Source organism: Harpegnathos saltator, unplaced genomic scaffold (genome assembly GCF_003227715.2).
Source record: "Harpegnathos saltator strain DR-91 unplaced genomic scaffold, Hsal_v8.6 scaffold708, whole genome shotgun sequence".
Taxonomy (NCBI): Eukaryota; Metazoa; Arthropoda; class Insecta; order Hymenoptera; family Formicidae; genus Harpegnathos; species Harpegnathos saltator.
In genome coordinates this window covers 725,961-745,000 of record NW_020230547.1, presented here as the reverse complement: position 1 = coordinate 745,000, position 19,040 = coordinate 725,961, and the positions used below count along the sequence as shown (strand labels likewise).

General features: G+C 54.1%; 1 protein-coding gene across 11 annotated transcripts in view; it reads right to left on the bottom strand.

The window, feature by feature from the left end:
* The window catches only part of by (focal adhesion protein tensin), a 221,674-nt gene that overhangs the window by 103,069 nt on the left and 99,565 nt on the right, over positions 1–19,040 (bottom strand). Inside the window, exon 1 of one of the 11 annotated variants that reach the window (XM_019845234.2) lies at positions 2,861–2,980. The exons of the other annotated variants lie outside the window; for them this stretch is intronic. Coding sequence (XP_019700793.2) covers positions 2,861–2,890 — 30 coding nt within the window. The 5' untranslated portion in view covers positions 2,891–2,980. Of the gene's footprint in view, positions 1–2,860; positions 2,981–19,040 lie in introns of those variants that run through there. 11 annotated transcript variants of the gene reach the window in all.

Genomic DNA, 19,040 nt, shown 5'->3' with positions numbered 1-19,040 from the left:
GATCTTATATTTAAGACCGCCTTAAGTTCATCTTCAGATATTGTACGGATCATTTCATTGGCTACATAGTATCTAAACACGAACTTAAGACGGACTTAAATATAAGGCTGCGTTCAGAAAATACAACGGTTATACAACGGTTGAGCAATTCGTCAATGTAATTGGATTCCTTCCTTTTTTCCTACAAAATGCCTGGGAATACATCTATTTCTGACGCATTCCAAAAACGACAACTATAACAGATTTTAGTATAAACAAGTATAAATCAATAAATAAATATATAGTAGGTACGTAGTCAAAAATAAGGCTATTAGCGGTATCGATACCACTGATATCGATATTTTTAACATATCGATATTTTTATTTACGACACGTGTCGATATTTTCTATCGTATCGCCCATCCCTAACAGCAAGCTCAAAGGCCTGATCATTCGCGCTTTCGCGAGCGAGATCGGGGCGAAAAATCCGCTTCTGACTTCGGTCTGTCCCTTCTCAAATACGGATGTCGCATTATGCAAGGAATTGGCGAGCGGACGCTAATGGCGCTCCTTTATTGCGCCCTTTATTGCAAGAACGATGGAGCCGTCCGGACATATATGTTTCGCGACACAAATCTGCATCCCGACGGCCGTTGTATATGGGTCGTTATTGTCCCAGCGGTATCACGTTTCGCCGGGACATCGGTAACGAAAAGGTCAATTGATGCCTCTAGTGGCCCAGAAAGGTCAGACGCGCGAGAGCGCGCGCGGTGTCGAGCGATATATATTCCGTACAAAACGGTACTCCGAATCTGACACGCGCAACACACCGAGCAGCGGCGGCGCGTGTGCTCGATGGGAGACGTTCCCCAGCGGGAGATCTGCATTGTTATCGTTGCCATTATCGTTATTATCGTGATTATCTCTCCATTATGCAACGGCAAGTAGCGCTGTGCCGAGTGTGACGTAAGATAAGCAAACAATCATCACTCTCTCACGCATCGCTACCAACTTGCGCGCTGTCGTCGGGACACGAGTGTGAGAATGATCACGCGCGAAGTCGTCGCGAATAAAGGAGCCTCTGTGCTTTCGCTCAATGCGAAACACTGCCGCGGGGCAAAATCATCAGTTTCGTAGAAAGTGCAGTTGCGGACAAGTGTGAGAAAGAAACATACGCGTCTCTCTAAATTCCGTCCGCGAGAAGGCGCTCAGTCGGAAGGCGCTCCGCCGTTGAATAATTCCGCTCTCCCCGTACCACCCACCGCTCCGTTCTCGACGGTGCGCGACGGGAAAGGGCGCTGTTTGTCTCGTTCGTTCAATTTCCGATTGCCGAAAGCCTCAAGTCGTGCCGCCGCGCATTCGCGAGCGCTGCGACTGGGCGAAAAGGCACGGCGCTGCGAGTAATACTCCCATGTCCATAATTGAACTTGGAAACGCGCGGCGCGCCGCGCCGCGCCGGCTTCGCGAATGCCAATAACTCGCTCGTAACACAATAACGTCTCGCGAGAGCAATGCAAGACCGCCACCCACCCACCCACGCGTCCGCTACGCATCAGCATCGAAGTATGGCGGAATGCATAATCGTCCGCCGCGGTCGATAACCAGCGGGCGCAATCGAGTCACGTGTTTTCGCGCATCGATTCCGCAAGTTCCGATCGCACCGCGTAAGTCGGCAAAGCAATATCCAAGCTCGATCCAGCAGCAGCAGCAGCAGCAGCAGCTGCATCAATATCCGCGCGCTTATATTATTGTTTCCCGCGGTGTTTCACGTGATGCATGACGAGAGACATCTGCGCCCGCGTCACGCACATGTATCTCGCGTTTTTGTCGCACACAAGACATTAATTTTTGCAACGCTCGTCCAAAGTATTCCTACGAATGTGACTCGAATGCGACGTCCGTGAGAATCACACGCAGTCGCGCGCGCGCGCGCTTTTGATACTTTGAACTTTATTGCGAGGATATTTATAATGCGACGCGAGGTCCAATGTGCAACACGTCGGTGTTCAATAATCAAGCGGATCAAGGATTAACTCTCGGAGTCGACGCGGTATCGAGTTACTTTTAATTAAACTAATTTGGGGTCAAGAATCGTGCTCCTCCAGATGTACGCATTTACCTACCTACGCATTTTAGTGTGTCCTTGCTCATTCTTCCTTACGTGTGAAAAAATTTAGTATATTACTGAAATATATATATATATATATATATATATATAGCGATACGTCGGGTGGGGACGGCGTAGGTAATAATTATCGAGATATTCCTGTGTAGCGGCTGAAAGTTTCCGCTAATTCGAGTCGGCATTAAGTGATGTAAAAGCTGCGAGGTCGCAGACGCGATGACTCATTGCGCATTGCAACACAACGAGACGTTAAAATTTGACGATTGCGAGGCTGAGGTACACGCTAACGCGAATTCCCTCCGGAAGACTATTGTCAATTCCCCGAGCATAGAACACAGGTTCACCAGAGAGAAAGAGAAGGAAAGAGACAGAGAGAGAGAGAGAGAGAGAGAGAGAGAGGGGGGGGGGAGGAGCAGAAGAGAAAAAAGCCGAGAATGCAATTCACACTCGCGTGTGCAGCGACGCGAGCCGCGCACAGAATCCCATAAGCCGAATCGTCCGGTTCCGCAAACTCATCCACAAACACACAAGTCGCACAAGGTGAGAGAGCGCTCAGCCGTCCGTCCGTCCGTCCGTCAGACGTTGACGCGTGACGCGTGTGTGATTCAGCAAGTCCCAGCGAGTCTTGCCTGATTAACGAACCGCGAATTTCGCGCGAGCTCAAAAATCATCCGCACACGCGCGCGCGCGCGCGCGCGCGCGCTCCTGCCGTGACGAGCGGTACCGCGGCGGCCGCGAATCCGCGGACCTTCCTACCTCGGTGGGCAGCAACGCGCGTAGAGGCATCCCCGTCGCGTTCCTCGGTTCTACGTTCGCGATCCGTACGTCCCTCTCGGTACGTGCGTTCACACGTGTGCGCGTATGCCGACTGATCGCCGTTGCGCACAGTCGCGCGCGATCCGCGCGCGGCCGCGAGTCAGCAGGAGAGACGTGCGTCGCATGTGCCGTTCACCATGAGCACCTCGACGAGCTCTTCGTCTTCTCGCGTCGCACGTCGTACATTCGTTGTCGACGTCGTAGTCGTCGTCGTCGTCGTCGTCGAGAGTGGTGGGGAACCGCGCCGGGTGGAAACTGCAACGGGGATCCCTGCAGCTGCACGGCGCGGTCCGTGCTTACGTAACCGATACTCCGCGGAGGGTCGGGGAAGGAAGGGAGGGGGGAGCGCGAAGCTGGGGCTCGCGCGAGGCGGAGGAGGTGTAATAAAAAGCCGCCTCGCGCAGCGGCGACTGTTAAGGGTTATTGAGAGAGAGAGAGAGAGAGAGAGAGAGAGGAGTATCGAGCTTTTTCCTCGATTTCGAGCATTCCCCGTCGCCGGCGAGCCGTGCGAACGAGATGATCAATCGGCCGCGAACGTCCGTCGGCGAGTCCGGCGTGAACTGATCCCGGCTGGACGACGCGTTCGTTTCGAGAGGGCTCTCTCGATGCTCAGCCGATGATCGACGTCCGATGATCGAGGTAGCGCGAACTGCGAAGGCAGTTCTATAAATAATGCTACGTGCTACGTGCGGTCACTGTCGTATGATTCACTGAACACATCCGGGAAGATCATTATAGATCACATTCGATTAATGTTCTTCTGCTAAGCCGAGCGTGGACACGCGGGCGAGTTGGCTCGAGGCCAATTGGATAGATTAGCTCCTCGAGACATCGCCTTCTCGGTTTCTCATACTCGAAGAAAAGACAGCTTGCAATAGTTTCACTCGCGTGTTACGTTCGCGGGAGGGGGAGGGGGAGGGGGAGGGGGGAAATAATCGCGGATCGGGGAGGGGATTGGTCGAGAGGAGTCTGGGAAATTGTTCGAGAGGCGGGCGGTTGCGAGAGTCGCTGGGAATCCTGCATAGAGAAATTTTTCGCGGTGAGTCAGCTTTGTCGCTTGTCTTATTACAAGCCTGAGCTCCCGCGTCAACGTCGCTGTACATTTGGATCGTACAATTATGCCGACAATAATTATTAATCCTTCGCGTCATATTCATCGAGTTTAAATCCACGTCGCGCGCGACTGGTATATCCGCAGTTTGCTGCAATGACGACGGCGAAGGCCGCGCGCGCGCGTTTCGCGCATCCAATAAGAACGCTCGCCGGAGTCGTACCGCGACAAATTGCAACAGCGACGACGACACAAGTGTTTCCTCATTTGCCATTAAATAGCGCGCTACTGTGTTTGAACATCTTCCAGGTCTATGAGTCTGACGTGCTCGTGCGGTGACACGCATGCTGAAACTATAATGCTATTATATCTGCGGAAATAATTTGATTAGGCGCACAATCCAATTTCGCGCGCAGATCGACACCATTTCCACCATTGATGCCGCACGAACTCGTCTCTCCGTTGGTCTTTTGTTTCACCTCGCGATATCTCCCCTTCTCTCCTTCTCTGTCTCTCTCTCTCTTTTTTTCTCTCTCTCTCTCTCTCTCTCTCTCTCTCTCTCTCTCGTTCTCTCTTTTATTCTCTAATCCGCTCGAAACTGTGCGTGATGTATGCACTAGGAAAAGAAACTTAGTATCTCTAACAAAACTTTTGTTTAGTTGAGGCATTTTTTAATACGAGCAACCAAATATCTTGTTTTATATAACAAAATATTTTGTTGTCTCAACTAAATATATTTTTCTGCTTTGTTCTCTCTGGACCAAATGATTTTGTTCTAGGACTACATGTATACAAATTAAGCATTTTAGTTATTTTATCCATAAAAATTACATAATAACGAAATATTATTTTACATAAACTAAAATAATGCCCAATGGATACTAATTTGCCTTTTTGTGCACTAAAATCTAGATTTTATATATTAGGAAAAAATTATAGTATTTTTAACGAAATTCGTATAGTTAAAGCTTTTTGGCTGCTATAACAAAAGTATTACGTTATACGAACAAACCGTAAGATCAAACAAGATATTTGTTTACAGGAACTGGACAGTTTTGTCGGGCATATTTTAACCAAATTATTTTGTTGTTACAACAAAATTTTGCTTCACGCAACAATACATTTTTCCTAGCGTGCTGCGTACAAATTTTGTCTCTCAATAGTTCGACTAAATCTACTTATCGAATGTCGTCTTCATCGCGAGGGCCGATTGCTCGAGACATCTCCCTCTCTCTCTCTCTCTCTCTCTCCCTCCCTCGTTCGCAAGCGTGATCCACCCGAGATTTTACGCGACATCGCGCATTCAATGAAAATAAAAGAAAGTTTTCTCCCTTCAAATCTGATGAAATTAACTTTCCGCTGATTAAATTAATAAAAAAATTGATTTATCGCTTTCATCATTTTTCTCGTGAACGATCGGAGAAGTCTCGAGAATTCGCGGAGAGACATCGATAAATATCAATTCGTCGGGACTGGCCGACGATATGTTTCTTCGCGGAGCACAAGAGCGACGCGTCTCGCAGCGTCGTCGCCGCGATTTACAGAGAGCCGCGGCGTCCACGTTTTCATCGCCGCGCGACGCAGTAGTTAGTACACACAGCGCTTACGTAATGAGTCGGACGTGCGATTCGTCGCACGTTAAGGCGTCAATGAGAATATCGCGCGGAGATATCGCACGGGGGACACAGGTGAGACTCCGCGTAATCGCGATCTTAAGCGGGCCGAGTTAATTAGAGCCATTGCGCGCAATTCGCCGCAATTCGGGCTTTAATTAATCCGCTTATCGGTGCGGCTAATCTCGCGCGCCTCGGCTTTATATATACATATGAGCGTCACGTGCGCGCGCAGCCGAACAACGAGTCTATTACGACAAATGCGGCCGCCCGTTGTCGGCTGTTGTGCCTCGTGGCCGGAGCTTCGTTTGTATACCGACGATACCGGAGAATTCGCGAGAGCCGAGTGCTCTCATCCAGCTGACAATCTCTCTCTCGGATCTTACGTAACGGCGTAACGCGATCGGCGCGAACGTCGCTCGTGCATGAGGTCTCCTCCTTCTCGTACTCGTGGAACTCGGCGACACCTGGACACGAATGTACGCACCGGCGATCGAGAGCCGCGAGAATGGGATCGGACGGTCGACCTCGCGCGGAATGCATCTCGCGATCGCGGCGATTAATCGCGGAGTCCGCGAGTGACGGCGAACGCGAGCGACGCGCGAGCGACGCGCGAGCCCGCTCGTCCGGACTCGTCGCGACAAAGGACGCGCGATCGGCAAGGATAACGCGGCCGTCGCGCGACTAATCGAATACCAGCAGTTCACGCGTGGAAGATTAAGCAGTCGGCGCGAGACGTCCGGGCCGCGCCGGGACGTGTCGAGCAGCACCGCGCCGGGGCGAAAATGAAAAGCAGGAAGAAAGCGGGCGATCGCTCGGAGAGGCGCCGAGAGAGCGATCGAGAGACTTCCGTCAGGGTCTCAACGACTTGTCGACGGGGCCGAAGAGCGTCCGGGAACCCTGAAGTGCCCGCGGAGAGCGGACGACAGCGAGAGAGAGAGAGAGAGAGAGAGAGAGAGGGAGAGAGAGAGAGAGAGAGAGAGAGAGAGAGAGAGAGAGGCCGCGTGTCGGGGAACGTGGGCACGACGCCCACGTTCCACGCGCGCGTCACGTACGCGCGCGTGGAAAAGTATTCGCGGGATATCCCCACGCGGAAAAGGAGCACCGGCCGCGTCCTACGCGCTCTCCGCCAGGTCGTTCGCACGAGGGGGCAATTCGTGCGCGACGGGGAAGATCCGCGAGCGAGCGAAGAGCGAGCGACGACACAGCCGGTTGTTGCGCGCAAGGACGCGCACAATGGACCCGCGAAGAGGACGACCTGAGTTATAGGACGTCGCATAATTGCACGGCGATCGCGGCCCCGCCGGGGAATGCAATATGTCTCCCGGTCGGGGTGTATTTGCGAAAGTAATTAAGATGCGCGCGGCGAGCCGAGGTCGCGGATCGGCTCGCTCGCTGCGGTTGCTGATTACGCCCGCGCGGTCGAGCTCCTCTCAGACACGGCATCTTTCATTCGTCGCGATCTCGATCGGCTCGCCGCCGGTTCCGTCCGTCGGGGAGCGAGAGCGCCTCCCTGGGAAACGACGTCCCTGCGGAATTGGGATTGATTCCGCGACAAACGGAGGCGAATTCAAACGCGTCCTGCTGCCGTTTCGCTCGCGGTTTCTCCCGTAGATTTCAAGTATGTACAGGGTGTAATGTCAACGTATAAATCAGTACGACGGATTGTCTACTTCCATTCGAACGATAATGCAGAAGTTGCCGAAAAAGTCGATCTTGTCGATAATGATATTTGCAGTGCTCCCAGTTATGATGAGTGCAACTAATTTTGCATCGTGATCATTTATCGCATTTATAGCAACCGAGCTTCGTTAAATTGAAACAAATGTTTAAAAAAGTAAAACTGAGAAGTAAACATGACGAATCTAAGCGGAGTAAATAAGAGCGATAGTTAAGGGGGTAAATAATGCAACATGTGTTTTCCTGTTTCGCATAATTTCTTAATTTCTTCCTCGCATTCGAAAAGTTCGATAGGAATTGGAGATTAGAAAAAACTTGGTACAGAAATATTTAGAGAAGACTTATGTACTGTCTTCCGTCGTTTGTGGAATAGGTTGCCTCTGTAAAAATATGAATCGACCGGAAACGCAGCATAAATTATTGACCGCAACTTGATTAATGATAACTATTGAACGACATATTTTCTATACGTAATCCTGTACCGTGACTTTGACGTCTCCCCTATCAAAAACAGCGTTTGTTTCCCGAAATTTTTGCAGCTAGTAAAGGAGAAGATTCACACGAGCCGCTTCTTTTCGATCAAAAGTGTCCAGAATACGAGCATTCTACACTCTAATGAGGAATTCTCAATGAGGCTTAGCTCCTGTCACAAACGATTCCGGTGCAGAATTAGTTGCAATTATCATAACTGCAAATGTCATTATCGACAAAATCAATGAGTGATGACTTTTCCGGCAACCTCGTTGTCGTCCGAATAAAGGCAACAAACCCGTCGTACTGACCTGTATATGTTGGCGTTACACCCCGTACATGTCGTTACGTTGAGTGTCGCTCTGATGGAAAAGGAATGCTTGAGCCTGCGCACACTGTGGGCCCCCACATATTGTGGGCCGCCACAAGGGGCTCGAAAGGGTTAAATATACATTTTGGAAACGCAGGATGCCGTTACTTGGTCCTCTCCGGGAAAAGTGGGCATCTTCGGCTCGAAGACGCGCCGCGCGAGGCCGCTCGTTTCTCCGCTCGAGTTCCGCTCCGAGAGATCGCGCGCGCGTTATCTTCCTCGCGGACGTATCGTCTCGGCTGTTAAGTCGCTATCGCGCCAAGTCGTAAAGTCGAGCGGCAGCATTTTCACGAGCGTTATCGCCGCCACGCGGAGCCAAGGTGCGTGCGAGCCAAGTGTTGTTATGGCTCAAGTTTTAATAGCTCCGCCGAGCTGCTCGCGTATCAGCAGCGTGATACTGCGGCGGTGTCACGCAATCGTTCGGCAAATAATCCGCGAGCCGCCATGTCGCATTACGGATTGTCGTATCGGAGTTACCGTCGCCTTTGTATCGCGCGTCTCTCGCCCTTGTCTTTTTTTTAGTATCATCCGCTCCCCTCCACCTCGCCGGGGAGACAAGGAGAATCGCGGTGGTGAGCGAGCGAGCGAGCGAGCGAGCGAGCGAGCGAGAGAGAGAGAGAGAGTTTCTCCTCCCTTTTGTCTGGGATCATCATCTCCGATCACGGCTTTCCGCGTCGGCTGATTGCGTGATCGCCGCCGCCGCCGCGCCGCGGCGTTCGCTTCCTGGTAGCGCGTACATCGCTATTATAACGCTATTATCATAATTAAGGCCTACAGTTATTAAATAATTTTTTCCGGGGTTTTATATATATATATATATATATATATGTACATGTACATGTACATCAGCCGCGGGCCCTCGTCGAAAATGCCCAGCGCAGCTCGACGTCTCCCGAAGGTCGATAGAAAGGTAAACCAAAGGTTACGAGCTCGTCGAGCCGAGCACAGTGGGCACTTGAAGCGGCACTCTCCGCTTCCCCACCGCTCGGTCCAGCACCGGCCGAAGCAGCCACCCACTTTAGTCAACCACCCACGTGGGTACATAAGCAATGCGCACACAGTTCCGTCGTGTTTGCATTCCTTCCTCTACGATCCGGCCGGCCGGCCACTCGGTGTATACTCGGAGTGCGCGCACGAGAGAAAGAGAGAGAGAGAGAGAGAGAGCGGGGGGGGGGCGGAGGGGGAGAAAAAGGAAAAATCGAATGTCGCGAAGTCGCCGCAGAAATTATTGCCTCGAGTTACTGCCGCCGCTACCAGAATATTTTTCAGCCGAGTGAATGGCTTTCTCGCGTCCCCCATGCGAGTTCCACAAATACGCGTGAACAAATGACGGCCGGTTTCCCTTAGCATAAATACTTCAGATAGTCGCCGATGACAATGTTCGCGCGTGAAATATTAAAGAACGTCGTAAATTTCCGTTGTTCCCGGAGAGAAGGGTTAGAGAGGTGGGAGCGACGCGAGACGCGACGAGATGCTATTATATGTGGGAAACGGTCGTGTTGAGAATTTTTCAACTCCGGGCCTCCGTCGAGACGTGCGTGCGCGAAGAGAGAGAGAGAGAGAGAGAGAGAGAGAGAGAGAGACAGGGGGGAGCGAGAAGGAGTAGGGGGGAGCAGTTGCGCACAAAATTCTATTCCCCGAAGTACATGCGAGGTGTATCAAAAGTTCTGCAGAGTGAAGGTAGCAACAAGTTTTCATGAAATTTCCTTTCAAAATTCCCCGATAGCCCGCTCTCTTTCAGGCGCCACCGTGCGCGCGGCCCGGGACGTGAGTTTTATTAAATAGAAAAGTGCAGTTCTTGCCGATATTGCGCAAGTCCCTCCACTCGGAAGATTCAGTCGAAAAATTTCGCGAAAAGTCTCTCGACGAAGGTCTCTCTCCGGGCGACTGTCGATCGTTAAAAAATCCGCCCGGTTGCTCCGGCGTGATGAGAACGACGCGCGCGCCGTCGTTGCTGCGATCTCAGTCGCGTTAAAAACACGGCTAAAAATTAGCGTCCGGGTGTCAATATTCCGACGACAATCGGCTCGATTCGGTTGATCCGCACGAGGCACCGTCGTGTGGACCGTAACTCGACCTGGAGCAGCTCTGAGGCCACCGCGGAGAGTGTCAAGTCGTGGCAAGTGGCAAAACGGCGATCCCACAACATCCGGTCGACCTAGAGGGGCGAACGATAAACCTCCTCGTTTCTCCTTAATCACCGGAGTCAAAGCTGGCCGCTGCTAATTAGAACAAGCGTCCTCGGACGGAATGAATGAACCGCCCGACGCTGCAGGCGGTCCCTTATCTCCCGTAGTACTACGAACCTTTCTGCGTTTACGCTTGATAAGGCATCGATCGATAACGCGAGTTTATGCCGATGCTAATCGCCTCACTGACTCACATACGTGCGCACCAACACGCACGGATCGCCACTCGATATCGTTTCCCGGCTTCCCCGGGGAGAGTCTTCGAACGCGTTTTCATTATTTTGCATATCGTCGCACAAGAGCCGCTGTGTGTCGCTTTTCGTTTGTTGATTCGCTGAGAGGAACGGCGAAAAAAAGTCGGAAGATGTCCTCTTTGAAACGTGAACGAAGATGTCCAAAAAGGGTGTTTTCCTCGACCTCTCTCTTGTTTCTCTCACAATAAATACAATCTGATCTCTCTCAATTTCCAATTTCGTCAACGCGAAACCGAAAGCCGAAAGGAGGGGGGATGTGATCGAACAGCGCCGGAGCGCGTCGTTTTGACATTTGCAGTTGCTCGACGTCGTCGACTGCAAACCGTGCGTGCGTGCGAATCGTGAAAAGTACACATTCCCCCCTCCCCCCTCGCCGTCGTTCCAAGACATTCGTCAGCGCTAAGCTACCTTGTCCCAGCCTTGAGTACACACGCGATGCGACGAGAGAGGGCCAGAAGAAAGTCGCTTCGAGTGCGCTTGACAGCCGTCGAACATCTCGAGCGGAAGTCGCTCGTCGAAAGTGCTCGGCCAGTTTATCGAGCGTCTCCGGTTTCGCGAGGCTATTAGCACGCTGCATTATTTATACGACGTATCGCGATTAACATCGCGACGCGGCTTCCGATCGTTTCCCCGATTAATCGCTTATACATCGCTATTTACGCTGCGTACCTGAAGAGATATCTTACCGGGTAGCTCCGTTGCTGCGAGCAAGATTTCCACAGTGTGGAAGACACTTAAGATCGATCCGACATAGTGTTGAGATTGGTGGGCGGACGAGGGAGAGAAAGAGAGAGAGAGAGAGAGAGAGAGAGAGAGATAGAGAGAGAGAGAGAGAGGGAGAGGGAGAGGGAGAGGCCAGGTGAGGTTGTTCGCCGATGTTGCGGTAGCCGCGGCTCCAAGGTCGCCGGGATCACGGCGAGGACGTGGTGGTTGGGCCAATGAAAAGCGCGCTCGCCGTCGTTATGCGATTCTTCGGAAAGCGGCCGATAAGCATCTCATTTCCACGTTGCACCCATTGCGCGCGTCAACTTTTCAACTTCGATCCCTCTCTCCCTCTCTTTCTCCTGAGAAGTCTCGGAGAAGAGGCCGATGCGACGGTCGACGCGCGTGGGGGGAAAACGGGGGAAGCGCTCGGGGGACCGTCGGAAATTTCGCCGACGGCGATGGGCGCAAGAGGCGTCCGTTCGCACGCGAAGAACCTCGCGCGCGGCCCTTCGCGTTGGCGGAGCCGAAGGCCTCGGGGAATTCCTCGCGCGTCGAAGCTACATCGGATATCGAGCGGATTGCTGCGCGCGCGGGTATCGCGTGTTACTTAAAAATCACTTAACATGGCGCAGGTACGAGAGAGCCTGGGATATTTACACGTAGGCATCGCGCCCTCCGCACTCGCGCCGTTTCTCATCCCCCGCCGTGGAGGGCGCGCGGGGGCCGCCACGGCGATTTAATGATCTAATATTATCGACGGACGGACGGACGGGCGAAATTAGCATAACAGGCCGAGAAAGGTGAAAACGAAAGTGGACGAATCGCCGTGCGCGGCAAACGAGCCTCGTTACGTGCCTCGCGCGGGATTTCGCGCCGGGCGCCCGTCGTGTCTCTTCTTAATTGGCAGGACGAACGAGAGCCGGAGAGGAGATCCCTCCTCGTGCGCCTCGGCCTGAAGTTCGTTGCCTTTGGCCGCGGCTGATTACGCCGGACGCCCGACGATTCGTTATTTTCCCGCCGCGATTCCCCTTTCCCCCTCGCGATTGCTACGAGGGCTACGAGTCTGAAAAGTTCTCGGCCTGACAATGAAAGAAAATTTCTTTTGCCTGTGAAATATGTTCTTTTATTTTTCAATATAATCTCCTGAAACTTCAATGTTTCATTTTTATTCCAACGTCTTTCCAATAATTCAATACCATCATTAAAGTGTGACTCCGGAAGGTTCTTTTCGCTCTGGTGTATCCAGTGGTGGATTCAAGTTTCATCAACAGTTATGAAACGACGCTTGAAATCCACATTATTTTGCTTAAGAAACGATTAAAATGTGCCAAGCATGCTTGAGATGAAAGAACGCATTCGCAGTGCGTTTCTGGTCAATCGTCAGCGCCAAATGCGGCACCCATCTTGCACGAAGCTTTTTCAACTGGTGCTACTACTCGAATGACTCGACGGATCGAATAAAATTTTACATTAGGGTTTATATCAGGGATGCCACATCCCGATGCAATTACAGTTTGACAGTTTCTAATGCCGCGTATCTGTCAGGTCGAGAACTTTTCAGACTGCCTACGTAATACTGGGCGCGAGCTCTCTCGCGCAGCAGAGACGAATACCGAGTGGTGTGGTAACATGTTGCACAATATATATTATATTGTCCCGCGACGGCGACGGCGACGGCGCGGGCGAATTCTCGCGGCCGACGGAAAATCGCGCGCAGAGAACAAACAACGCTGCGAGCGTAAAAGCGCCCTAATGGGCCCGAAGTAATGGGCCCGGCAAACTATCGCAGAGAGCGCGTCCTGCGCGCGTAATTTCCATCGCGCGGCCCGCGGCATACGTGACGAATCGCGTGCGCGCGTCGGAGTCTCGCCGGCAAACATAATAGCGGCGGCTAAACGATAATAACGACGCGTATCTCTCGAGCGTGCAGGCCTCGCTTGGAAGGAGGCCGCGCGAGAGCGACGAGCACACGCGCGACTTAATTGTACGCATCGGCTTAATATATGCAAATATCTCGCCTGTAATTACGCGCGCGAGGGCCGATGCCGCCCGCGCGGCGCGGCGCGGCGCGGCGCGGCGCGACGTCGATCATTAACCGTCGTAAAAGTCCAGCGCGCGAGCGCGAGCGTGAGCGCGAGCCGCTTGATTTACTAGCGTTAAATACCGGCTTACACTCGACAGTCGTAAAAGCCCGAGAAGCGTGCTTGACGACTTCTTCGGCGACGTCGGCCAGATAAGAGCACCGCCCGCGCGCCCACGCGCCTCACCCCTTTCTCCCCTGCTCGCGCTTCTCTCTGCTCTTCCGACGCGCCATTCGCCGACTCGTGAGAGCGATAAGAGCCGCGGGAGGAGGTGTCGCGCGCTCGCCGCACCGGAAGGTGTGCGAACGAAAAGGAGGAGGAGGAGGAGAGAGGGAGACGAAAAATGCCGCCGCACCGCGAGGAAAAAGCCGAAGGGGGACCGAGCGCGCCGCGCGACTTTCTCTTCCGGCTGGTGTTAAATGCCGCGCCGACTGCGCGACGGAACAAACGACCCGCCGTGCTATCACCGGGGCCAGTTCCCCGGGATCGCAGGGATCGCTTTGTACGCGAGTTTAAGCCGTCGCCGTGGCGCGGCGATCAAGTGCGGAATCTTAGTGGTCTTGTTAGACGGCTCAGCAGCCCCTCGCGAGCCGCGCGCCGCGCGCCGCACACGAGCCGTTCTTCGCCCGAGGCTTCATTAGATTCGAGACGGACGTTATCGCGGACGTGTCGCGACACTTTGCCGTGAGGGCGTCCTCTTGCCCGCGGGGAGGGGATAAGGGGGAGACAGCCTGTTGTCATTAGCGCGCGCTAGCACGCTAGCACTCGTCGGGGTTGGATTCGCCGCGCGCGCATAGATTTGTCTCGCAGCGAACGGCTGCCGAGTACCGAGTGGCCGCGGTGATTATGTGTAACAACCGGGGCAATTACGCGCAAATCGCGCGCGCGCGCGCGCGCGCGCTTCAATTCCGTCCCGCCGCTGCGGAATGTCGCGCGATCGTTAATTATACGTGTACCGCGCGGCGTAATTGACTCTCGCGCGATCGCCAACGTTATTGTTCTTCCTCCGTGCGCGGCGCAAAGCGCAGCTCGTGTAATGACACGTACACGTGGGTCGTACAGACGGAGAGGGAGAGAGAAGCGCGGGGGAGGGGGGGGGTGGAGGAGAAAGAGAGAATTAAACGAGAGAGAATATAACCGCAAACGCGAATCTCGCGCTCTCGCCTCGCCATTTCGATTTATCGCCGCTCGTAACTCATCGACGCCGGACAAAATGGCGATATGCGCTCGAAAAGGGATGCGGTTCTACGCGGAACGTTAGTGTCGTATTTAAACCCTCCGCACCCCTCGCCTCCCGCTGTTGGCAACGCGAGGGCGCGATTCAGCGATACTCGGAACATGTCGTTAATTTAGTGGGTGAATCGCCGGGGTGCGCGCACGGGGAGAGGAGAGGAGGAGAGAGAGAGAGCCGACGCGAGCGGCGACACGACGACTGCGTCGATGGAATTCCGTGGAAGCGCGCGAACGTTAACTCTGCGATTCCCCAGGTGGACGTTAACGAATGCGCCGAGGGGAGCGGGCGATCGCCGATGAATAACGAGACGCTCCTCCTGCGTGCGGCGTGGCGGCGGCGCCGTGTTCGCCACCTACACTCGTACACGCACAAAATTTTGCGAAATCCTTAGAAGCCGATAAGTGATTTAGGAGCGAAAGTCGAGACCACCGCGGCGCGCTCGGCGGCTCGTGACACTTCCTCCGTGTCCGCGCACCTCACGTGTCGACGTCAGTCGAAACGTGAGAATGTGTAATGAAAAAGAGAGAAAAGCCCCGCCGCGCGGGGGGCTTAGCGCGGCGAAAGGATGTCACGACGAGAGACACCGAAGTATCGTGTTTCGCGCGAAGCTTTCGGCGGGTCTCGCGAAAGCCGACGGCCGACCAGTAACGGTCCGTCGCTACTGGCGCGGCGTGCAGCCTCGTTCTGCTTCGTCCACTTGGCGAAATTACAGCTCTGCCTTTATCCAGCCCGTTATTACAGTATAGGATACTCGCGTACGATCGACGCTTGCGACGCTCGAACGTCGACGAAGACGAGACGAAGAGTGTCAAAGGCGAATGCGTTGCTCTCTCAACTGGGAACGTGTCTATCTTCGCGGTACCTTCACTCCCTCCCTCCCTCCCTTCGTCGTATTTCCTCGCGGATAAATTCCGATTTGCCGCGGGATGTATCGCATCACAGAAAATAAATTCACACGACAATATGCGCCCTCCGGCTCACCCTCCGAGGAGTCGCCGCGCGCGCGCGATTTATCAGCGGCCGGCGAAAGAGCCGAGCGCGCTCGCACACGCGCGCAATCGCCGTCCCGCGACCTTGGGCAAGTTCGCTCTTTCGCTCCTAAATCCATCCGTTCCGCTCGCGGACGTACAAGCTTGACAGCCGGCGTGAATCGCCCTCGCGCCCGCCGACACTTGTAAACGCGACTTTAAGAGCGCGCGAGGCGGAGCCGAGACACACCGGGGACAAAGTGGCCGCGGTGTTCGCGGTGTAACGGCCGCGTGGTTACCGGTTTGTCGCGCGTGCGAGAGAGAGAGAGAGAGACGGACAGACAAACAGACAGACAGACAGACCGACAGACAGAGAGAGAGAGAGAGAGAGAGAGAGGGAGAGAAAATGCCTACCGTGAGTCACGAACGAACACACGTGTATACGACCCGCGCGTCGGCCGCTTCGTGCGTGAGGCGAATCGCCCACGCACGCACGCACGCACGCACGCATGCGGCGAGTCGAGCGTGCAGGCGCGAAACGCGGCCTAATCGATGCTCGCGTGAGTCCGTCAGACCGCGGTGTGATCGATCATCGTGATTATCGACGGCGGTAGGATCAACGATGACGAAGCGGCCGCGTTCTTCCGGGGTTGGGAACGGGCCTGAGATAAAGACAAATGACGTTGTTAGGAGACGCTATATCGTTATTTCCGCGACTCGCGCGCGCGACTGCCAGCGCTGGAATCATCCATTATGGATAACAATTACATCGGGAAAATCGTGGCTCCTCTTCCCTGCGAGCACGCGCCAGCTCGTCGCGCAAAGTCGTCGAGAGAGGAGGAATCGGAGGAGCTGCGAGTTTGTCGCTTGAAATATACGAACGCCGAGATAACACGTCGTGTTTTCCATCGTCGAGTCGAGGAAAGTCGCTCTGGGAAATACGTCAAGCGTTTTGATGCTTTTTCTCGTTCGGCTCGCTCTGCTCTCCTCGTCGAACGATGCCGGTGAGTGATTGTCGTTGCGATACACTTTCGGTTGGCGCAACAATTGCATTACGTGTTACGATGAGCTCACAATAAATATCAGCTTCGCTAGTGTAATATCTTAATATTTATGAGCGTATAACGCTACTTATCGCCCTCCGTGGGCTCCTTTCTCTTCTCCTCTCTCTCGCCCTCCCTCCCTCCCTCTCTCTCTCTCTCCCTCTCTCTCTCTCTCCCCCTCTCTCTCTCTCTCTCTCTCTCACTAGGAATCTCGCTCGTAGCTCGTAGGATCTCTCGCGGAAGCCTATCGCGATCAGCGTTGCGTTCGTCGGGCCGAGCGTGACTCGTAATGAAAGTTTGCAATTAGCGTCCTATGGCGCTCCAAGGAGTCATGGATAATAAGGAGCCCGGTCTGACTAGCCATTTGTTAGGATCTTTTAAATAACAGCCCGAGCGTAGCTGGAGGTGAGACAGGTCGGTGTAACGTTACCACACGCATTTATTTATCGCAAATGAAATCTCCCCGGGCAGCAACAACGAAACTTCTGCGTTCCCCTCCGTCCGAGGTGTTTCCCCCCTGCCTCTCTCGGTCTGACGAGGTCGGAAGAGGAGAGTTCCCTCTCGGAGGTCCTTCACTTTCGTCGTTCTCCCCGAGCAGTTGTCCTGTCGCGCTCGATATTCCTCTCCAAGGGCAACGTTGGGGGAGGGAGGGAGGGAGGGGGGGGGAACGCGACCTCAGAATGCCCCCCGTAACGATGTTGTTTGAGAGTTCCTCCGCGCGTGACGTCACACAGGCGAGCAGCGTCGGAATATGATGGGCAGGCGGCCGCAACAACGGACAGATTACAAAACAATTTAATGCGATTAGACTGTCCGGCGGCCATTGGGGAGCGGCGCTGTCAGTCCTCTGTCAAATTCCGTGGCCCGTAATAGCGACTTCGCAGGGGCAACTCGAGGCGATCCATTACCAACACCGGTCGCTTCCCGACCCGCCTGATTTATTCACACGGCACTTTTGTCGTACGCAGTCCGAATGTCTTTCCTCCCTCTCCCCCGCGTCCTCCCCTCGCTCGTGACCGGCGATGAAGTCGAGCCGTTTCGCTTCACCATCGGTCGCGCATCATCGGCGCGAATTTTGCGCCTCGAGATTTTGTATGAATGGAATTTGAAAAGTTGAAAGTTCGTCCCGATCTGAGCGCTTTGCTCCTGCGACCTGCGTCGCCTGCGTGCTCGGAGATATCCATGTTATCGCATCACACGCATTCCTCGACGCGTATCTTCCCCGGAGATGAGATAGGGAGGAAAAAAGAAACACGCGAGGAACTCTCTCTCTCTCTCTCTCTCTCTCTCTCTCTCTCTCTCTCTCTCTCTCTCTCGGAGAGCCTGGAAAGCCGTTTGGAACTGAAGTTATCGGCAAAGCTGCCGAAATGGCCCGGCGGGGAAGCTCTCACCGGACGTTTCTCCTCGCTTAATCGTTTAACGAGCGGCGGGCGTCTCTGAAGAAAAGTTCACCGTTGGCTCGAAACAGAAAGTCCCCGAACTACCGCTCGGAGAGTGATCGATAAAAGGCGAAAATGGCCGACTCGAGGACGAATTCCTCGTGATTCAGCTCACGCTAGCCCGGCTATCCCGGCGTTGTAGCGCGAGCGCGACGAGTCCTCCGCCGGAGGACGCAATCGCAGTTCTCATTAGAATGTTACGGAGTCTCCGGAATACGAGACAAAGTGACGCTTTCGGAAATTGTACTTGTAGCCTCGCTAACTTTCTCCAGCCGGTCGATTATACCCGAGGGGACAGCGACGGCAAACTCCCGCGGACGGCCGGGAAATATTTCATACGGGAGGCAGAGGAGCGAGAGAGAAGGAGCGAGAGAGAGAGGAGGGAAAAAAGGGAAAAGAAACAAACAGACGGAAAGAGCATCAGAGAGCGCGGACACACGTGTGCGCGACCGAAAGAAATGTTGCGGAATCACGCGCGTGTTTTCTCCTCGAATCGCCGGCCGTGCCGATTCGATGCCCCGAAGTGTTAATAATGCTAATGTATTGACCTCGAGCGGAGCGCACCGGCGCGACGCGCGGCGAGGCGCATCAATATTCATTAGCGGGCCGCTCGTCGTGCGAGCCGAATAATCACGCTCGGTCTGCCAGCTCCGCGCGTAATCCACAAACGCCGCGCGATATGCACGTCTCGCGCGACTTGCGCGCGTCTTGCGCGCGTCCTCTTTCGCCCGGCGAGGCGGGCCGCCGCGCCGCGCCGCGCCGTCGTTATTTACACACCTGCGACATTTCGACGCTGTTCGCCGCGCGACACATCGCGTGTCTGATTAATGACGAAAGCCCGATATCGGCGTGCCCGATGTCGAAGCGTAACCCGGCAATAGCCGCGACTGCACCGCGCGCGGAAACCGGTGGCGAGGTTCGCATGCTCCGGGCTGCGCGTGCGGCTCTCGAAGCACGCGTCGGAATAACTTGATCGGGGGCCAGCTTTATTCAAACGTCACAATCGGTTATTCAAACTGTCT